At 37.5% G+C, this 21,088-nt stretch overlaps 1 protein-coding gene across 1 annotated transcript; it reads right to left on the bottom strand.

The window, feature by feature from the left end:
• Positions 1-378: 378 nt before the first annotated feature.
• On the bottom strand, positions 379-19,861 carry LOC139940671 (uncharacterized). The gene is made up of 5 exons (XM_071937034.1): positions 19,680-19,861; positions 12,623-12,716; positions 7,182-7,334; positions 6,501-6,699; positions 379-5,725 (listed from the first exon to the last, which is right to left on the bottom strand). The coding sequence occupies exons 1-5, from the start codon at positions 19,737-19,739 to the stop codon at positions 5,140-5,142; spliced, it is 1,092 nt and encodes a 363-aa protein (XP_071793135.1). The 5' UTR covers positions 19,740-19,861; the 3' UTR covers positions 379-5,139.
• Positions 19,862-21,088: the final 1,227 nt, after the last annotated feature.

Raw genomic sequence — 21,088 nt, 5'->3', positions numbered from 1 at the left:
TCGGACAAGTAACAACCTGTCTTGACAGGTGATTGATGGGCTGGGACATGAATCCTATAGGTTTAGATCAAGGACACTTAAACATCATCCCCTTTCATTTTTTAGAGGCTAGGAGGCTGGGCTGATCAGCTTAAAGTCAATCCCTAACTGCTGGAGTATTTAACATTTTAGAAGCAAAGCTCATTTTTGTGTGTGTAATATTCAATTGATGTCGATGTAGAATATTGTGCATTTTCCCAGATGAATTGAATGGGTGGGGCAAAAAAAAAAATTTGCCCCAAAGATCATAATAATGACATTGAGTCTGTAATTAATAAACAAATAAATATAAAAACGAACAAACAAGTAGACAAATAAATAGACTCACAGAAAGGCAAATTGTCAAGTTGTTATTCTTGTATTAATGTATACTTTCTTTGGCATGACATTATACACGAAAAAATATGTGTTATATTTACAAAGTATGTACACACTAGAATCATAATTCCACCAAAAACCACTTACTAATAATTGTCAACATCTATTACTTATATCCCACCCAGTTTATAGAAGCTCAAATTTTGTGTCCCAAACAAACTCAATATGGTACGTCAGACAGCAGAAGAAACTTAACATTTCTACCCATACCACAAACCTTTTCATTCTGTTTCGAGATCAGGTTCAGAAAGGTCAGGAGAACAAGTTAACCGGAGGTCATTCTAACTCCCTTAGGACAACCCCTTAAACAAATTTACAAAAAAACAAAATATGAGCTTTCACAAAAAGGGCAGACTTCTTTTATGGCTATGCCACCATACCAATCCCAATTGGGTCTTCTTAACTCGCTCCAGTCTGGACTCCAGATTGTATAACAACATTAAGATAGCCATTATACAAACATTATTTTAAAAAACCCAACAACACTCCAATGTGGAGGTTTCTTTTGGTATGAGAACATGCATAACTCTGCTCTACTTACACCCTTATCTCATTTTTAAATTGCTAAGAAGTTGTTCTTTTTTAGTAAAAAAAACGAACACCGACAAAAATCATCGATTGTGCAGCATTAGTATCAGGTCCAAGAGACAATGAGTTCAAAACGACAAGGCTTATAAAGAGAGATAGCCATACATGTCCTCAAAAAATGCCAACAGTGCTAACGAGCTTGGAACTGTCAAAAACAACTGTTTTCTAGATACCATAAACATATTTTGTACACTTTTAAAGACTGAGAGTTAAAGAAATTGTAACCTTATCATGTGTGTGGCCAACCAGTTGGCGCATCACACACAACTCTTATATTTATATATAAAAATAGCACCACTGACCAAAACAAAAACACTGATGCATGTAACCAACAAAAACATGCAATATATAGTTCCCTCTAGAGACATCCCCAGTCTAATTCCTGTCCAATGGAATATCAACGTTAACTACACCTCATGGAACAAATCAAAGAACAGGCTTTACTATCCTTTTCCAAATTAAGCCAAGTAGTGTATTGACAAAATAATGTATGCTTACCCCAATGTCATCTTGCTTTTGCCCCAATTTTAGGAAGGTTTTCCCAGTCATCGAAACTTTTCAAAAAAAGTTAATGGTCTAAAGTTTTGACTCTAGCAGAGTCTTACTCGAAGGTAACATTTTGTAGCGTTCACAGAAAGTACTCCTTCTTTAATTTGTTACGGTACTTGGCCATTATAGAAGTTTAGGTAATACCCTTCCTTGTTCCATGAGACTGGATGCTCTGTCTGTTACATACAAACGCAAAATTTATTTTGACTGTAATAAAAAAATGATTATAGGGAACTATAAAGTATGCAAATTGTTAACCGCTGTAAACCACGAAAAGATAACAAAAATCTCCCTGCACCTTGCGGGACAACTCATCCACCTTGACGAAGGTTTCAACTCAATTGTCCAAACTTGCAAAAATCTTCCTCCAACATCCACTAATAATCAATAAGGTGTGTTTTGACACAGCGCTAATGAGTAACTTGAACTAAATATATTTGTAAATACACAAGTATTCTAAATAAACCTTAAGGTAATAAATTATATAACAACATGACAGAAAAGGAGATTGCTGGGGCATTTATAATGCAAATTTCAAAAGAACATACAAGAAATTAACTTGATCCAAAGAGATTAACGTTATCTTCGGATACCGGTGAGAGATTCGGGAAATTTTACAAAATTGCCTCTGGACTTCATGAATTAATTGAGCGTACTCTAGAAGCGTTTTCGGATAAATGTTAAAATTGAAAGACTAATGCAATCTTTACTTGTTTTCAAAATATTTAAGTAAACAGTTGTTAAGTATACATTTCTACATGTAAATTGTTCATGCATTAACATACGATTTTTCATTGCTACATTTCTCAATCACAAAAGACTGGACAAGTACAATTCAAATTCACATGAATAATGGATAGAGCCTTGATACTTCAATACCTTTTTAAACGCAAAAACTCAAAACTACAATTCTGATAATAGAATGAAAAAGTTGAGAAATGGTCTTTCTTCTAACTAAACATGCAGACAAATATACAATTAACAATTAATTAATTGGCAATAAATGTACTATTGCCCATAGGTGGGTTGATTCGCTGCATATTATGCAACAGTCAGTGTCTCTTTTAATTAAACACGTGTAGATGTAGGCACTAGATCGTTTTAAGGAAGAAAAAATCTTTAGTACAAAAAAATGTTCACTGTATGCTTTAAACACTGTACATTGCACAGTTCCTTGGATACAGTCTTAAAGCTTAACACGACGACAAAAACACTTGAAGTTACTTTTTAAAATACCATCAACCCCTAAAGTCTTTACTCAAATCCCAACAGATTAAATAAATATCTTCGTTGATGGAATCAATTTTAAGCTCTTCTTTTTGTGTCTAAATTTACTGTACTTTTTCTTGCTTTCAACGCTTACAAGTTTAAAGAATAAACTCTAAAATCCAAACCGACTTTTTCTGTAGTATCAGTATTAAGCTATAAAGGAAACTTTCGGACTAAAAACAACATAAGCCATTTGTGTTCTTTAAGAAACAAAGGCAGCACTTAGAATCAATTCTTTAAAACCACTGGCCTCGGCAATCCCAAGAAGTGAATGCCCCATATGCATTGCGATGAACCTAAGCCTAAAGCCCCCTTTCACACAACAGCAATTTAGCAAGGGTCCCTTGATAAATAATAGCATGGTTGTAAAATTCACAATATGTACCTTGAGTGAAAAGGACAACCATTTTTTTTTACCGTCCAAGTTCTCGTGCAAAATCTTGTCAATCATTGCTACATTTTATAACCATGCTAAAATTAAGCAAGGGACCCCAGTTAAATTGCTGTCATGTGAAAAGCTCTTAGTTGCACCCACAGCTATTGACATGTTGCCTTGTGTTTTTGCTCCCTGTTTTTTGCTGTGGCAAAGTTCCAACTTTACACTCTCCTCACAGAGGTGGCTGTTACCCCAGGGTAATTGCTGGGCCCAGCTACACAAGTGAGTTCAAGGCCTGCACCATTCTAAACTTACAGCTATCCATTCGTCCACATGTTTAGCAAGGACTTTTTATGTGACAGGAAGTAAGCACATTTACAAGCATAATTCCCATGCTAAGCCATGCAATACTCCTGGGTTATTTATTACTTTACGCTTTTCAATAAGCTTTCAACTGGCTTAAAATGTCCCCTGCTCCAAAATCTCAACAGGAAACTTTGGCAAGCACAGAGAAAACAGTACTGTGTTATAAAATCCAGTGAAAAACATTGAAACTGGTTACTTTTTTTCCCTCCCCCATTTTAAATCCTTGGTTTCATGCGAGGTCATTTTGGATATATATACAAAAATTGTATTAAGCTTTTTTATATCTTTGAAAAATTAAAGATGATACTCTGAGCAATAGAGTTGTACTTATGAATAAATTTGCATATGTATAAATATGCAAATCACTTTCATTGTCATGAGGGATTGCTGTCCAGCTTAACATGGTTTTTCAGTCAATTTCAAACATGAAAATGAAGAAATAAATTGTTGTAATGCTAGAAAATTCACCACAGGTAATTAAACCAGCATTCAACACAACACTTAATACAACAACAGAATTGTACACAATTTTAATTTTACTCCCAGAATCTCCAAGTACATTTGGGATAGATGTTCCTTCGATCATTCAACTTTTTTTCAGATAAAAGCCCCAGAGTAAAAACACAACAAGACCAATCTTTGAAGAAGAAAAAAAAGAATTGAGAAAATGAAATAAGTCTAAAGATAAATAATCTACAGCTGCCTCAGCTTTGCATTGCTATTTTGCTAGAAACTAAAGAAGTAAACAACATCGATAAGATGTTAAAAAAATACTGAACAAGAGTTTGAAAATGTGAAAACTTGTTCTCAGTTCAAAAAAGAACTTTGCCCCAAGGACTGCCAAAAAAAGTTAAAAAACAAGGCCATCAATCTAGGTCTCAAGCCTTTTTTTTCTCCGCACGTTATTTTTTCTTTTCACATGAGTCGAAGTGACTCATAGGATCATGCACATCTGTAGGCAAGTAACTGTTTTAACTACGTGTAGGATCTGTGGAATCACACGTGGCCATGCATCCAGTGCGTGATGTTTCCTCTTTAAGCCCCAAGTCATGTTAGGGTCAATGAGCTTAGTTTGACCTTACCTAGGGTAATGACAGAAATGCAACTATGGTTTTTTCTAGAATGGGAGGTTGTAAAGAGTTCTTTCGAGTTCCTCAAATCTGCCAAACCAAATAAATAGTATTTCCAGTGAAACAAATCCATACAAACCGGGAATAAGTGCCTGAAAAAATGCGTATCAAAAAAAAACACTGATTAAAAGCAGCTTAAAAAGTCTAAGTAGATGAACATAAATAAAGGATTCTGCCCAATAAAATGCATATTTTGAGACTTATTTTAAAGTTTTCCTTTCCCAAAACGTTTGTACAAATTAATAGTTCTCTAATCAGCTTCGCCCGTCAAACTTGAGATTTTATAACACCTTTGAGGTTAACTATAAACAAGGACACCCCACTAAAGAGAAAGATAATGGGGATTACAGCAGGGGGCGATGAGGCACCAGAATGGCAATACGATGCGTCCAATTATTCGGTAGCGGAAAACAAACATTTACAAAAAAAAACAGCAAGGCTACCTCAAGTCAGCCTTGTCACATAGTTCAGAGAACCTTTATCGTTGATTTGCAAATCCACAATCGTTGATGTTACACCATGGTCCGTCGCCGTGGTATTCCCTGAATTTTGTGCGAGTGTTGGCGTGGCCGAACCACGCCTACTACTGCCACTTTGTTCATTATATTGCCTCAAGGGACTAGCGGAGGGCGACAGGTGCCTTGAAGGACTGCCAGCCGGGGAAAAGGACTTGGGAGATCTAGATACTGCTGGTGTCATCGCTGGCGTCGAACACGGTGTAACTGTAGGTGTTGGTCTAGGTGTGGCAACAGGTGTGGCTAAGGGAGTCGGCCTAGGCGTGGCAGACGGTGTGGCTGCGGGCGTAGGCCTGGGCGTAGAGATAGGAGTTGACAGCCGAGGTGTCGGGCACGGTGACCTGACCGGTGTGGCACAAGGGGTCACCGCAGGGGTGATCGATGGGTTCAATGTCTGTGTAAGTGCCGCAGCCACGGCCTGCATTTCTCGCTCGCGAGATGATTCCATGATCAGTCTGTAGCTTGGTGGAGCCTCGCTGGAGTCCGGTGTTTCTAATCTACTCTCCCCGTCACCCCTGGATAAAAAAATACAAATAAACACTTTTAAAATTACAAAATATTGACAGGTGTTTAAAAAAACAAGTACCCAGTTCTTTCCAATCATAAAAAATGCTCAAAGGTCAAGCTGCTGCGGCTCGATCCTTAAATACTGAATCAACATTGATATGGGGCCGGCATCATTGACCAGTGTTTGTATCATCCAGGTCTTATCGGCCGTTGTGTGATTAGGGACAGGGGACTTTGGAACACAGTTCTAATAATATTGATAAAAATGCTGGTTCCAAAACAACTCGAGCAATATCAGCGCCTGAGTTCTTGCTCGTGTAAGGGCAAAGCTATGAGGACATTTAAATGAGTACTCTTGGGGGGCAATTCATGGGTGACCATGAGAATGACCAGGAGCATGGTAGCAATTGCTTCACTGAGAAACTTTGAAGTATTTGTACAGTTTCTTGTTTTTTAATGTTCTTTTTGTTTTTTAGCTCAATTCTGTCAAAGTAAAAGCTGGCCTGAAAATGAGGTAATGGTGAAGTCAAGAAATGCCAGGTTAGGCCTATACGAAAAAAAAAACATCCATGCTCAAAAGAGAGTACTAGGGCAAATTTTACAAAGAGCTTAGATTGATCGTAACTGCAAATCAACCGTAGTTGCCAAATAAGGTGTGATGTCAAAATACAAATCACTTATAAATGACAAAATACAAATCAATTATGACAATTTGTCTTGCGATGAGTTTTTTTGCCTTGAAATCAACCCTAGGTTCTAGAAAAAAAGGAATGGCCAACATACCCTGTATTTTCTATTGCAGCTTCCGTTAGTCTGTGCGTCAACGGTGGAAGGCCACCGCTGCTGCAGGAGTGACAACCCGTACTGCTCCCAAACCCAGACGTAGCTGCTTGGATATAGTAGTATGTATAGGGCGGGGGAGGCGTGTCATAGCCGACAGTCTCCCCGATTTCAGAGTACGAGGGTAGCTTACAAGGTGGCACTGTAAAGTCAACACAAAGAAATTATGTTACAACATCAAACTATAACTTTTTAAATTTTAAAACACCACAACAAATAAATGACAGGTTTCTTTAAGAGTTTGTTGGAATGAAGTTTAGCTCAACACATCTCGACAAGATATTATTTCAACTTGTAATCAACCGATTCATTTATAAAGTGGTCAACACAGTAAATTAAACATAACTCAACCCACTTCCCATTTTAAGCCAAAAAAAAAATAAAGTTTTAAGTTTTGAAGAAAAGAAAAAAGAAGAAAAGAAAAAAAATATATATCACTTGCAGCTCTGAATCTTCCCGGGACACAGAAAAAAACAAACACACAACAAAGTAATTCAATCAGAACTGGTTAAGATGCATTGTGGATTCCCCAGAAATACCCTTTGAAATGAATCCAATTGATAAATTTGCCTTGCATCACGTTACAAGAAACCCCGTCGATTTATGCGCGGACACTACTCTCACCTGGAGTGATGTTTTCAAAATTGAATCCCCTGAGAAAATCTTGGATGGAGCATGTGCGGTGGTTGGGGTGGCCCCTCATGGGGTGGAAACGCTTCCTCTGCCAGACGCAGAAGCCGATGATAAACACGATGAGAAACCATACCAGCCAAAACCCTGAAATGGAAACAAACAAACAAACATTAAGCAACTCTACTTTGTGTACTACAGGAGGAATGATGGAACTTAATGTCAGAAACAAAGCGATTAACAATTTCATAGAGAGGGACTCCATGGCCCAATTTCAAAGAGCTGCTTTTAAAGCACAAAAATAAGATATAACTTAAGCAAAACAAAAAATGCTTGTTTAACCAGAGTACATTTTCCACAGGCCTCAAATTACACAGAGACCATGGCCTCCGTTGCCCTGGTTTTGGCCTTGGCGCCCCTTCATATTTTTCCTATTGACTGAGAGTAGCCCCTCTTACCTAAATTCCTGAATATCAGTTTTGAATTCAGTTTCAAAATCGTGTATTAAAAAGATGATGCATTTTCAGAATCTGTACACATCACTGTATCTGAATACATAGACTAAAGAGACTTGTTTACGCGCAAAGAATCATTTTTGCAACCTCAGAGGAAGGAAATTCCTTCTCATCATTGAAAGATATCAAGCTCTACTGGAAAGAACTCTCGATGACAAGTCCGATGCTCAAATTTCAGAGAAATTATATTTGGGCTTGAGTTTATGTGGGTGCAAAAAAAAAGTAAAAGAAAAAAAAAAGGACATTCTAAAAACCTAATCCTGTGGCCTTGGGGATGTGTGTAATCTACTCCTGTGACAGGTCAAAGGCCATCAGATTCCCAAATGATACCACAATGCCAGAAAGTAAGTTACACACCAGGGATCAAGAGGTGACATTACAGTGGGCCGGACTACTGGGAAAAACATTCATCTGTACAAATAACACTGTGAGTCAATCCATCCATTCACCCTCTCGTTTGTAGAAACAAAAAACCCACAACGCTGAGAGCCCCGTGTTCATGGTGGTGTGTCTCTGCAGGTGCAGGTATTCCCAATAAAATCCCAACAATGGTGCATCTCATTATAAATACAAACTTAATGTACATGTAGGTTCTAAACAGCTGACCCTCTCAGATGACAAAATGTATTCTCAGAAAAATTCACCCCAATTTGCGAACAATTATGAATGCTAGATTAGGCTAATGAACACAGTCCTTGGAAACCAACAATGGAGTGAACTCATTTTACATACATGTACATGAACAGGCACTTTATTCATTGCGAGAATGAAAACAATACATAGTTACTAAGAACTGAGTTACTCTGATATTCCTTAACATCATCCTACAGAAATAATAGTGCTATTAGCTCTTGGGAATTTCTACAACAAGGTGCAACCAATTATAGGTTGCCATTCCACGTACTGTACTTGATGTATCTTACTCGATGTTTATTATACGTGCGTGCGATTATTTCACCACAAATTCATGCCTTCTAATTTGGGCTGACCACAATCCAATACTAAATGAGTGCCTGGGAATTTGTCTCAGATCCAGGGTGTGAAACAGGAAACTCAACAAAGGATCACAGGCTGTGCGACCTGTGGACCTCTATTGTACCGATCATGGAGGTAGAACTACTGATCATAATTGTCCCATCTGTAGCAAATTGAACAGGGCGGAATCTCAAGGCTCTGCAAAGAATAAGGCCGAAAAGGAATCGCTGCTTACAGAAGCAGGGAACTCTGTGCTATGTAAGCGTATTTGACTGTTTAAGCAGGGAAGTTTTGCTTTATGTAGTGCGAGCTCAACAGTTCTAGGCATTCTTCGCTTACACAGCTTGCTTGAACGGCGCCCTCATTGAGGTCAAAGGAAGACCTATCATTGGCTGAGAGTTGTCCATTGTAATTTGACCTCAGCGTGGGCAGCCAATGCAGTTTATTCTTTGGTTAATTTCTGACTTTCATAAAGGTTTGACTGCCTCTTCAAAATGACCTTTGTTTTGTTTCCCCAACTCCCAGCCTACGGCTACCTTGACCACACCCCTTCACCAACGCAAGAAACTTCAGCCTTCAACACTTCATCACAGGAAACAAGGACAAAGTCACTTGATGATGAAGTCAGGCATCTCAATTTGGGGGGGGGGGGAGGGGGAGGGTGTCGAGGATATTTCCATTAGAAGCAATAGTTCCTTATAATCCGAAGGGAAATTCGACTTAATTTGATTCTAATGTATAAGCTGAGAGGAGAAAGCTTATAATCATCGCCTTACAGTTTTTATTCTTGTACATGATACATCAACCTTGTAGTGTTCAATCTCCTTAAAATATCGATTGGTTGCGACAACCACAAGGTACAATGTACTTAAGATTACAGGGCTCGACGTTGGTTGGAAAAATGCACACATTTTGTAGCTCAAAAAGTTTACTAGACCAACAGTGTTTGCACAAGATCAGAATCAAAATGACAGGATTACTTAGAAACCTTTTTCATGTGACAGCACTGAGAGAAAATGTATCTCATTTGTCAGTTTCAAGCTCTGTTTGATGGTCATTAGAATGTAGTATACAAACTCATGGTTTATTTAAAAATCAATCTTTTCAGTTCAGAATGTAAGTGATCTTTATGATGCTGCAAAGAAGATGTAAAAACAACAAGCAGGGACTGATACTGCATACATTTTTAAAAAGTTGTATAGAAGGCCAAAAAAGGATCAGAAAGTTTAAGACTAATTGGCAGAAAAGGCAGATCATTTGAAAGCTATGTCGGCTACTAAATTTACCCAAACCTTATAGTGTTGTAGTATTGTGTCTGCCATATATATATCTCTAGATGGCTTATGAAAAACAATTTATTTAGAAAGGACTTTTTCTTGAAAACAATTCTGAATTTGAAATCCCTTCTCTTTGCTTTCAGTGTTTCAAATCATTCTATGTGAACCCTTCAACATTTTCTATTCATAATACACATAATTATGTATGCATTTACTGCAATATCCCTGTACACTAGGCAATATACAGCACACTGCTAGAAGTATTCCACAGTGAACTTGTTCATACTTGTTCATGCCGTAAGTAGGACGCACAGCGTGAATCGCATTCAAATAAAATATGAATTGCATCATCTGTTCTCGGAACCTGCCCAAGCAACGACCAAAAACAAGTTCTTGAAAGACGTACACATACTCAAGAGAGCGTTGTCGGCAGCACATGCTGTGTGAAAGTTCAAAGCCAAGATTCCAATGATAATGTTTGTCAATGTCAACTTAGCCATTTCGTCAAGCCTTTCATGGCTTAGACAAAGCTTTATAGCCCAAAAGCGTCTGGAAAGGCAGACCACATCTTGCAAAGCCATAAATTTGTAGTTGAAATTTGCAAAGGGCATCACAGCAAGAGCATGGGGCACCTTGACAATTGCTGTGGGTGCTATAGTAGGATAATTTGAAGCCTGAAATAAGTAATGTAATCACATACACATGTACATAATACGTGTAGTATAGATTATTTTTTAGATACAAGGAACACCACTCCTTCACTTTCAAGTACAAACTTTGAAGCCTGCTTTTCTGGAGCAGAACACAGTAGTCATCAATTTGGAATACAAGTTGATCGATAATACATGCACACAATACTACAGGCCTTTGTTCAATCAGATGTGCGCTTTTATATCTGGTTCAAGGCACAGTTCACTTGGACATTGACCTTAAAGCTAAAAAACATCTGGGATGGATCCTCTCCCACACTGTCAGTTTACAGCACGGCATCAAAACCTCTGCCAAGTTTGATCCTCAAATTTTCAAGTTGGATCTTGATACATCAGAATGAGACCTTGAGATTCCTGCAATTCAAGCAGGCTTTGTTTTTAGGGTCCTTGGCGTTGACAGATGAAGTTATTTTAGAAGGACTGGTTGGGGGTGAACCACTGCACAATTTATCAGGGATAATGAAATGAGTCATTACTTTAACTATTTGTCGCCTTTTTTCAACGCGAAGCCAATAGTTTAAAGACGCGAAATAAATATTTAAAAAAAAATTGCTTAGTTTGTTTCCTTATGCACGAGGGGGGGGGGGGGGCTCTGTTCTAAACCAGAGGGGGTACGCGGGTGAGTTTTAGGAATCTCATTTTTCATCAGGGCTTCCTGTTTAATCTGGTATTTTAATGATAAACTTATTGGAGCCGATAATTTGCACACCTCATTTTGAGTTTTTGACAAACTTTTTTTGTTTTCGGTAGCTTAACCTTTCAAATTAAACTTGAAACAATTCTCTTTGATTTCAATGCTCAATTGAAATGAATCCAAACAAAATTTGAATTTCAGTCATGATTTCGCAAATTCATCCCTTTGCAAAATATTTATTGTAACATCGTCGCCATTGAATAACTCAACCATACGAGGTATGATTTGGTCAGTTAATTCAACCATGAATGAAAACACCAGGTACATCAGTTGATAAATAAAACTGTCTAGATTGGAACAATAGAGGGAGGACAAAGACCCAAGGACACACCAAGAGGCAATGACCACAAGCACTCCAGCAATTACCAACTCCGAGGGCAAGTTCAAGGTTTAAGTCTTTTATCAACCAACACCATCTTGTGTTACATGTACTCCAATTCAAATCCTCGCCACCATGACTTAACTTTAAATTTGCATTCATAAATACCTCATACAGTTTTGCTATTCCTATTGGTGGAGAGCGCGTCACGTGGGTGTGTACAAACTTTTGTTTATGACCAGTAAAAAGTGTTGAAACATGGGCGTGACACGCGAGCTTGCACCTGTAATTATAAGACAGTTTCTTCATTCCTATTGGTCGAGAGCAACGGTCGGGACAGTTGTGCCACATCATGCGATATGCGCGACGCGCACAGCATTCCCTTATAAGGAGTTGTTTACAAGAGGGCGGCGGAGGGCCTTACCATTTCATAGCTGGAGGGGTGTTGTGTTGAAAGAAATCATTGAACAATTATAATTTTTGCATTTATTTTACTTTTTGACCAAAAGTGTTGATGTTTTTTGACTGAAAAGGTATTTATGAATGGGAATCAAAGTGTGTTGAATCGTTTTCAACTAGTGGTTTAAACCCGCCGAGGCCTTGTTCTTTTATAATTTACCTTGTCTTTGTCTCGCTAAAATTATCAAGAACCAGGCCTCGTTGGGATTAAACAACCTAGTTGAAAACCTCTTAACCACACTTTGATTCCCTTGTTTATAAAGCGCTTCAACACTGTTTCAAAGCGCTGTTCAGTAAATAAAAAAAATGCAGGATAAAAACATCAGCAGAAATAGCTATAGGTCAGTCTCTAGTTGGAAATCGAAATCAGTTTTCAATACTGCCAGTGGTCGATTTCACAAAGAGTAACTTGTCAAAATAAGACTAAAGTCTTAACTCTTTGTGAAATCCACCCCCGGGGGAACGCAACATGATTAATATACTTACACCAGAGTTCATAGTAATATGTGCAGCATTCTCCACTTCCACAGCAATGTCCTGTGTCACACCAATAGCCTCCTACTTGGCAAAACTCCCTTGCCTGTAAAATAAAATAAAACAATTGGAATATCAATTCACACTAAATAAAATTCATGTTGTGTCCGACTCCCAGAATACCACTGATTGTGATCAAATCTGCTTATTAGATATAACAGAGAACCAGACTACATTTGAATTGTTTATTTTGTGGAGGGCTTCCATGTTTCAAAACTCTGCCTTGCTTCTCAACTTTGTTTACCGCACCAAATTATTCATTGCTTAGAGGGATAAAACTTGTCTAATGAGGAATTAAATTAGTTGTCTTGATGGTGCATGCAGCATGACGCGCTTTATATTCCCCATGAACTAGCGTACAGAGTGTCATCGATAACTAGATGATTACTTAAGTGGAAAGATGGTTGAAAGGTCTCGTTCAACTAACGACAAGCCAGTAGGTTTAGAACTTGTGCCCAATCACACAGGCTTAGAAACTGCACTACACGATTGCTTTCCCATCTGCCTGATGATGACGTTAATGCTTGCAGAAAAAACCCGAAAGTGTCCAAACCAGGAACTTGGGACTACCTTCGTTCATTGATTGACAAGTCTGTGACAACTTAACACCTTGAGAGAATTGTTGTCAATGTTAATTCTCATCACCTTTCAATCCTACCTACCTCCATGATCCTACTTAGTTAGAATTCTTTAAGTATGCTGGTATCGCTCAGGTCAAAAAACATTTTATCAAATTTTTACCAACACAGGAAATTTCTGTCAAAAGAAATCCACCGTCATATTTCAGTGATCATTTCAAACCTAAACATACAATCCTGAGTACACAGTGCTTATAAACACATCAGTGCACTTTTGGGGGCAAAAAACAAACAGTATTCTTTATATCCCCTAACTAAGCAAAATTTCATCAAACATTTTTGGGTAAATTTTTCAACAATGCTCCCAAACGTAAGTACACTAATGGTGAAGCTGTGATACAAAGACCACAAAATTTAACAAAGATAAAGGAATCCTTTAAGATGAAAACATAAACGCAATTTGTGAGCTCACTTACAGTTTGCAAGCTGCCTAGGGGAATAAATGTCTTGAACAAATAAACACAAATGTTTGTGGGTTTGTGGTTAACCAAGACACACTTACAAATGTCAACCACAACTCTTATCTTCAAGTGGTAAATAAAAGAAATCCACAAAATTACTGATGACAAGCGACCACAACTGTCTGTGCTATCCATAACTGTTCTTTTTCAAACAGAATCTCTGTATTTCAAAATCTGAACATATTCATTTGAAAATTGTGTACTAATCATTTGAAAATTGTGTACACAAAATGGGGAAAAAAGTTTTCAAATATTTGGTGGCTGTGAACAAATTTTTATGATTTGAAATCTAAATTTTCAAGATAATAATTATGCCAGTTTTAAAAGTCATGTTTACAAACTGACACAATAAAACTACAGCTTGGGCTTGGGCTCCAGCTTAGGCCCTGTCCACCTAGTTTCAAAATATCCAATACCAAACAGCCACACTTTCAAAGTATGGTTCTGAAAAGCGCCTTTATAATGAATCATCATACACTTGTACATGTATGAACAGGTATGGTCACAGTTTTTATTCATATCCAGGGGCCACTCACAACAAGCCTTGTATTATGTAATCTGTTATTTGTCCACTGGACTTCAAGCCCTGGACAAGTCTGCAGGGTTGCAGTTAAGGCCATGGAAGCATGGCAGCTCAGCAGTTGATTATAATTAAAAGAAATTAAAATGATTTGTACTTCTTAACAAATAACAAAATATGTCCAACTGCAAGATACAGCTTATAGCCCCTTGCTGAAAACTCGAATCAGAATGATAGACCAACAAAATATTGTTTTTAAAGGGCATGATTATTTTGATCCTGAAGGCTTGTTGATCAAGTGGCCTTGGGTTGCCAGCAAGTGGTATTATATAATAACCTAAGGGTTGGTAGGTCTGGTTAAATTTCATTCTTCAGGTCTCCAGGTCTGCTTATTTATGCTACCCTGGAGGAGCTGCTTCAGATTTTGGTGACACAGAGATGCAATATTGTAGCTTATACACTTCAGTCCGTCCATGGGTTCTCTGCATACAGTGCTATGATGAAGTGAGTTTATCATTGACAAAACATATCCCGATAGATGTTTGAGATGTAGCAATACAGCAAGAAATACAGCTTTTAAAGTCAAGTATGCTTACAAGGTTTACCATGTTCAATAGTTTTATCAGGATAAACTACACTTTCTTGTGAATGTTCACTGACCTTCTTGATTGAATGAAAGATGGTTTAAAGAAGATTCCATCTCTTTGTTCTATAGATGTATTGTGATCAAACAAGTTTTAAAAATTTCCTGGAGAAATGACTTCCCTCTTAACAATTCCACATTCCCTTAACACGAGATAAATGTGCTATAAATTAGAACTTGCTTTCTTTTAATATGGGAAGACAGAAGAAGAATAAGTCCGCCTTTTCGTTTGTGTCTGAAATGTTTCAAAGTATGAGTGCGACATTTAATGTCTTAATCATTGGTGTCCGCCTATGAATATGTGTTTGTAAGAGAAAGTCGATCAACAACAAATTGATCAATAATCTAGCATGTTCTGTAAATCAAACTGTTCCTCATTGTATTTCAATTGAATTCCAATCCATGATCATCCCTGCTGAGTACTACTATCTACCTAGACCTTTCAAAAAAAACACATTCAGTTATTTATTTAACCCCCTAAAACTACAGCAAAACAGGCCAATAACAAAAAATTGGGTTAGAGCCTATCTGCAGGACCATACACTTGTCAATCCGATTTCGGCAGCTTAGCTGAATGGGACCTTCGTTATTATTGCAATCAAGCCTTTGTGTCAGCAATAACAACTGACTTGTGCTGGTTGCGACCATTGTGAGGCCAACTTCCCTGTTCCTGTTTATAATTGGACAAAGTCTTGGTCCACTTCTTCTTCTACCATACCCTGATGCCTAGTCCTATTCACAACCTGGCCCCAGTTACACAAGTCCTACCGCACTATATTAGATAGGGACACCTACAAATAAACATCAAACATGCATGAAATACACTGCATACTGTACACACAGGGCAATTGCTGGAGGCAGGCCCAGTTCTGATTGGGTAGTCAAACTCATTAGCATATCGCCCCATCAACTGGCAGCGCTGGTGCTATTTATAGCTGGCGTGAGGTCAGAGGTTGGGAAACACTACTTGTGGTTTCGCCAATCAGCTGGGCTCTTACTAATAGACAGCTGTAGCCCTTAGTAACCAACCATTAGATTGAGTGTGAGCCCAGGGAACATGGCAGGAACTGTGACACTGTGCTGGTAACTGGGGTTTAATAAATAAATCTCACAGATTTTGATCATAATATTTTATCATTTGGTTTATAAGTAAAGTGAGTGTTCAACATCGAGAAGAGGAGTTGAAAGCATTTCAGGCCATGTTTTTAAAGGAAGAAATGTCAGACTGTTTCCTTCCTCTGTTTTGGACAACAATGCGAAAGGGATGCATTCGGTTTTCCTGCTGGTCTTTAAACTTTGAATTGACCTGCATTCAGAAATGAAACCTGATAATTTCAATTTAAATGAATTCATACCACAATATGGTTGATGATCAAAAATTTACCTGCCCCAGTTTACGACTCATTAAAAAAGTACTTTCATACCGCATCTGCTTATAAAAGCTCATTTCTTTAACTAACCGTATTCAAGCACATGCCTAGATGAAATCCAACATCCACCATTTCCAATCCCTTGAAAATATAACACACCATAAATCAAGCTAGACTGTTTACAATGTTCCTGCTTTTACTACAAAGTTAAGATTTACAACTCTGTGAAGTGAAGTTGTAAACACCATGAAAGGTCCACAAAGTTGTAAACACATGAAAGGCCCACTGCCTACAAATTCCAGTCAATCTGTTTACCCCTTGTATTGCACCAGATCAGAGGCCAGTGAAATACAATGAACACTAAACTAAACAGCAATAGAAACAAATCCATGTAGGTTAGTGACCTGACCCCATCTCCCCAAAGCCAAGCCCTCCGAATCTCAAAACCTCCCTGCAGGATATCTGGAGAGCTAAACTTAGCAGTTCCCTTCCCAGATACAAGGGTCTGATGCTGTTCTAGATGCTTGTGCAGCCTACCGTTACAGTTGAGCCATAACACTGCACAAACAGTGACCTGGACAGGCTCTCACATCACACCACAACACAAACTGCCCTAGTGCACTCCAGTGTCAGAAGTGTATGCACAGAGCTTTGCTTGTGATTGTATGCTAATCACTCAGGTCAGGGCCCAAACTCATTCATATTATAACAACAAATTCAAACTGATGTAAGCAACCCGATCAGTTTGAAATCTGTGTTGTTGATGTGGAAGGTGTAAACGTGCATTTCACAGGCACCATGTGAGGGTTGTGGAATATGCTATTTACAAAATTTGATTAGGGTTTAAAAGGGCAAGGATGGTTGTTCGGAAAGATAACAAATATTATTCAGTGACCTTAACTAAATCAAACAATTGAAAGTAAGTTTGCTTGACTGTTTTGCATTAAAATCTAAGTATAAAACCCATTATTTTAGTGTTAAACTGTAATTTTGAGAGCAATGTTTGAATGTTTAAAGTAAACCCACATCTAAATTGAACTATCATCATTTTATAGATTTGTCATCGATTAAAATGACTTATTACAAGCCCTCAAAGGGATAACATCCTACATAAAGATCCTTGATCCACATTACAGTATTGATAATGAAATATAAAAGAAAAAATCTACAGATTGTATTATCAACAAATTTTTAACTAAAAAGTTTTTTATAAGAACACTGGACTCTCACTCCAAACCTAAACAAAGAAATAATCTAAACTTGAAGACAAAAGTTTCACATATTTAAAAGTTCTTTTTTCTCATCCAAGTTTTTTTCCCGATTTTCTCCTGACCTCTTGGATTGCCCAGTCTTTGAACAGAAAAAGCATCCAGCATGTTCAAATTCACACAAGGTTTAACCTCTTACTTACAACTGTCCATGCAACTATGCTGCAACCAATTCAAACTGTCAATCTTTGGCCTTGCTCATTTTGGTGACCTGAGTGGACAACATAAAAGCCTGACTAGGTGGTGATGAGTAAACAGAGGCCAGGGTTTGAATTAAGGAGATAAAGAATCAATGTTTTATCCTTCTCCAAGGTTGAATAAGAGAAAGGGTCTTCATTTACTATGTTGCAGCACGGTTGCAGCTACGTGAGCTTCCTTCAACCAAGGACAGGCAAACATTACCCTCACATCACATCAAGTCAACATTACTGCTATCACACAAAGCAATATTTTACCTGCTTACCTAATCTAAGTATGTAAGCATGTCCCATAACACACAATGTTTACAATTTTGAATTGAACAAACATTGATGAAATCAAAAGTTCACCAAAATTAATGAGTGCAAACAAATAGTTAAAGAAGGCCTAACGTTTCAACCCTAGTCTTCGAGAGAGACTCTGAGGATAGAATCAAAACATCATGCCAATAACACTATTTTGAATTTATGTATTAAATTGTGTTCTGTTTTTGTTGTTAAGGTTTGTGAATGAATTGCTATAAAACATCTCGAGAGACAACGCTGTATACTTTTGCTGTGATTCTGAAATAAGCTTGGAATTGCGAACAACAAATGAAAATGGTCCATCATGACATGATTGCACAATGAGCTGTAAGGCATCACTTTCTGTGAGATGCTTTGTCCCAAAGTTTCAGTTGTTTGTCCAGCGAGTCCACTGGACAACCAACAAATGCTGCAGAATTTATTATTACATGAACGGTAGGCCTATCACACTTTTTCTGAAATTATTATAAGAACTAACAAAGAAGTTTTCATTCAAGAAACCATTTGAACAGTGACTCATTTGAACTCTCAAGCAGACACCATTTCTTTCATTTATATTAATTAACACTGATCCCATCCAACTAAATTCTTATTTTTGCGATTAAAGTTACTACTTCTCATTAATTTTAAGTCAAGTCTCTTCTAAAGTGAAGCATGTAGATTTTAGTAGAAGTACTAGGAAAACAGAATAAAGAAATTGTCCTCCTGTCTCAAAGAAGTTTGTGATACTGAGTGAGTGGTACATTTTATTACTTCAGTACAGCTTAAGTAGTGTGTAATTTCCTCCGGGCTCCTTTTTTGAAAAACAATACTTTTTCAGATAATATTAACTTTATCTTCAATGCAATTGCAAGCGTACAGACCACAGCCATGACAGCTGCCCCCATACAAAAGTTTCACAATGCATGGCACTAAAACAATGAACAGCTCATCATTATATTATTAGTCATTCTTTGTTTCACATTGTTACTAATGAAATGTTAGCTAGGGAGGCCTATTCTTCCTCCATGGTTTATGTTGTTTAATTTTCAGCAGCAAAAAGGAAAAAACAAAAGCTAACTATCGTTTATAATATTTTAAATTTAAGTGACATCGGCCATGTCAGCAGTCCGGATGAGATTTTTTCAACTTCATGCACAACATTACCGTCAGTTGAACATGTATTAAATTTACAGGAAAAAATGCTTTGTTATCAGTTTATTCTTTCGAGGACAATCAATAGGGAACATTGCCAGCTGATCAGCTGGTGTGTTGCAATCGTCGGACATGTTCGATTTTACTCAAACTCCTTAGTGAATTTTTTTCGATCAACCGATATGAAATCATGTAGCAGACTGAAATTTGGATTGCAAGAAAAAATAACAGTTCTGTAAAATGTTATCTATGAACGGTAAACCGTTATATACTCAACAAACATTTCAGTATAACCATGAAAAACAACTGTCATCAGCTGTGTAGTCAGAGTACATGAACACGAACAATGAATTTAAATGACCAACGCAGAAGACCCCCAGCAAGGAAAAGTATTGCAACACCTCGGACCAAAATTTCCTCACTTCGCCTGTTAAAATGCAGCTGGAAAAATTAAATGAACATTAATTCTTACCTCAGATAGGCTTGGTAGATTAAATAAAGCAAGGCAGAATGTGATTCCAAGAGCGTCCATCTTAAACACATCGCAAAACACAATCCAAACTGATGCAAAGCTCGCCAGCTAGCTAGCTCTCTTCTCGACGACAAGCGACCCAGCAGTCAGGATATTTCGAAATTCAAACGCCCTCCCCTTGATTTCGCATGCAAAAGAAGAGAGGCAATCCCCGTATGATGATGATGACCTGATTTTGTTACGTTTGGACCGTACCATTTGTAAAAGTGAAGCTTGCGCTTTTTTTTACAACCTAGTTTACACAATGGAAGTAATATCGTACATTTTTTTCGCTTAAATTACATGTTAAACTCAAAGTACGTACAATAAATATCAAATTTGTAATAAATGAGAATAAACTTATTTATTTTTTACTAAACCATGTTTTGATAAACATTGACCCCCCCTACAGTCAAGTCGAGTGCTCCAAACCTTCCGATATCTGACGTCATATGTTTGTCGCAAACTCGAAACCACCTCATGAATATGTTAATTTTTGACGCTTTGTGGCCCCGTAACGTGGTTTAAAATATAAACAGCTGTATGCTGTATTGTTTGGTTCGTGGTGTGGTGGTGTGTTGTGCGTGTTGTTGCATCATACCCGTCATGTACAAAATACAGGTACACACTATCTAAAACACGTTATGTTGTGACTGATTGCTTATTACCATAATAGTTCAAGAGAGAGTTTGTAAACAACTTTTTGACCGTTATGCTGTTTGCAATGACAGCTTACTACAGGTCCTTGCTCTGTACGGTTACAGCAAGTTTCTACATGTTTGCTTCGTGAAAAGCGTTCTCGACTAGTTTGGTCATGGTTTGGTCTATGAGCAAAACCGGGAATCACCTTTTTGTTTGCAAATTTCCCAATAATTTTATTACGTTTCCTGATTTTCAGGTTTTTTTGTTTGCAAATTTCCCAATAATTTTATTACGTTTCCTGATTTTCAGGTTGCACTCTTTGTGTAATTCAATTTTTTTTTCCAAAGTTAATATTAACATGGAAATTCTGATAAATTACTAGTTCTAAAGTTTATTGATATTTAACTTCAGATCACAATCAGTCATTGCGTTGGAATGTTTTAATGTTTACCTCCATGGTCATTACAACTCACCTGTTTCTCTAAACAGATAAGTTGTAATGACCATGGAGGTAAACACTAAAAACGTACTTTCAATGGGTAGGCCTCTGCTATTTTCCTGATTTTTGTCTAGTTGCTTATTAATTTCCATTTTAATTTAATAGGCCTATTGACTATGCTGTAATATTACAGAATGTTTCAAAACATGTTTGAAGCGTGACAAACGTCCTAGTTTGGTCTATGAGCAAAATATGGGAATCACCTTTTGGGAATTGCAATATTTCCTAA

The sequence above is a fragment of the Asterias amurensis genome, chromosome 8, assembly GCF_032118995.1.
Source record: "Asterias amurensis chromosome 8, ASM3211899v1".
NCBI lineage: Eukaryota > Metazoa > Echinodermata > Asteroidea > Forcipulatida > Asteriidae > Asterias > Asterias amurensis.
The sequence above is the reverse complement of the archived record's forward strand: the minus strand, read 5'-3'. Positions and strand labels throughout refer to the sequence as shown.

Excerpts from the sequence above, each read along its gene's own strand:
- LOC139940671 (XM_071937034.1), bottom strand. The coding sequence starts at position 19,739 with ATGGACGCTCTTGGAATCACATTCTGCCTTGCTTTATTTAATCTACCA. Across the intron at positions 12,717-19,679 it reads ATCTACCAAGCCTATCTGAG|GCAAGGGAGTTTTGCCAAGT; the intron begins GTAAGAATTAAT and ends TTTATTTTACAG. Across the intron at positions 7,335-12,622 it reads ATATTACTATGAACTCTGGT|GGTTTTGGCTGGTATGGTTT; the intron begins GTAAGTATATTA and ends TTTCCATTTCAG.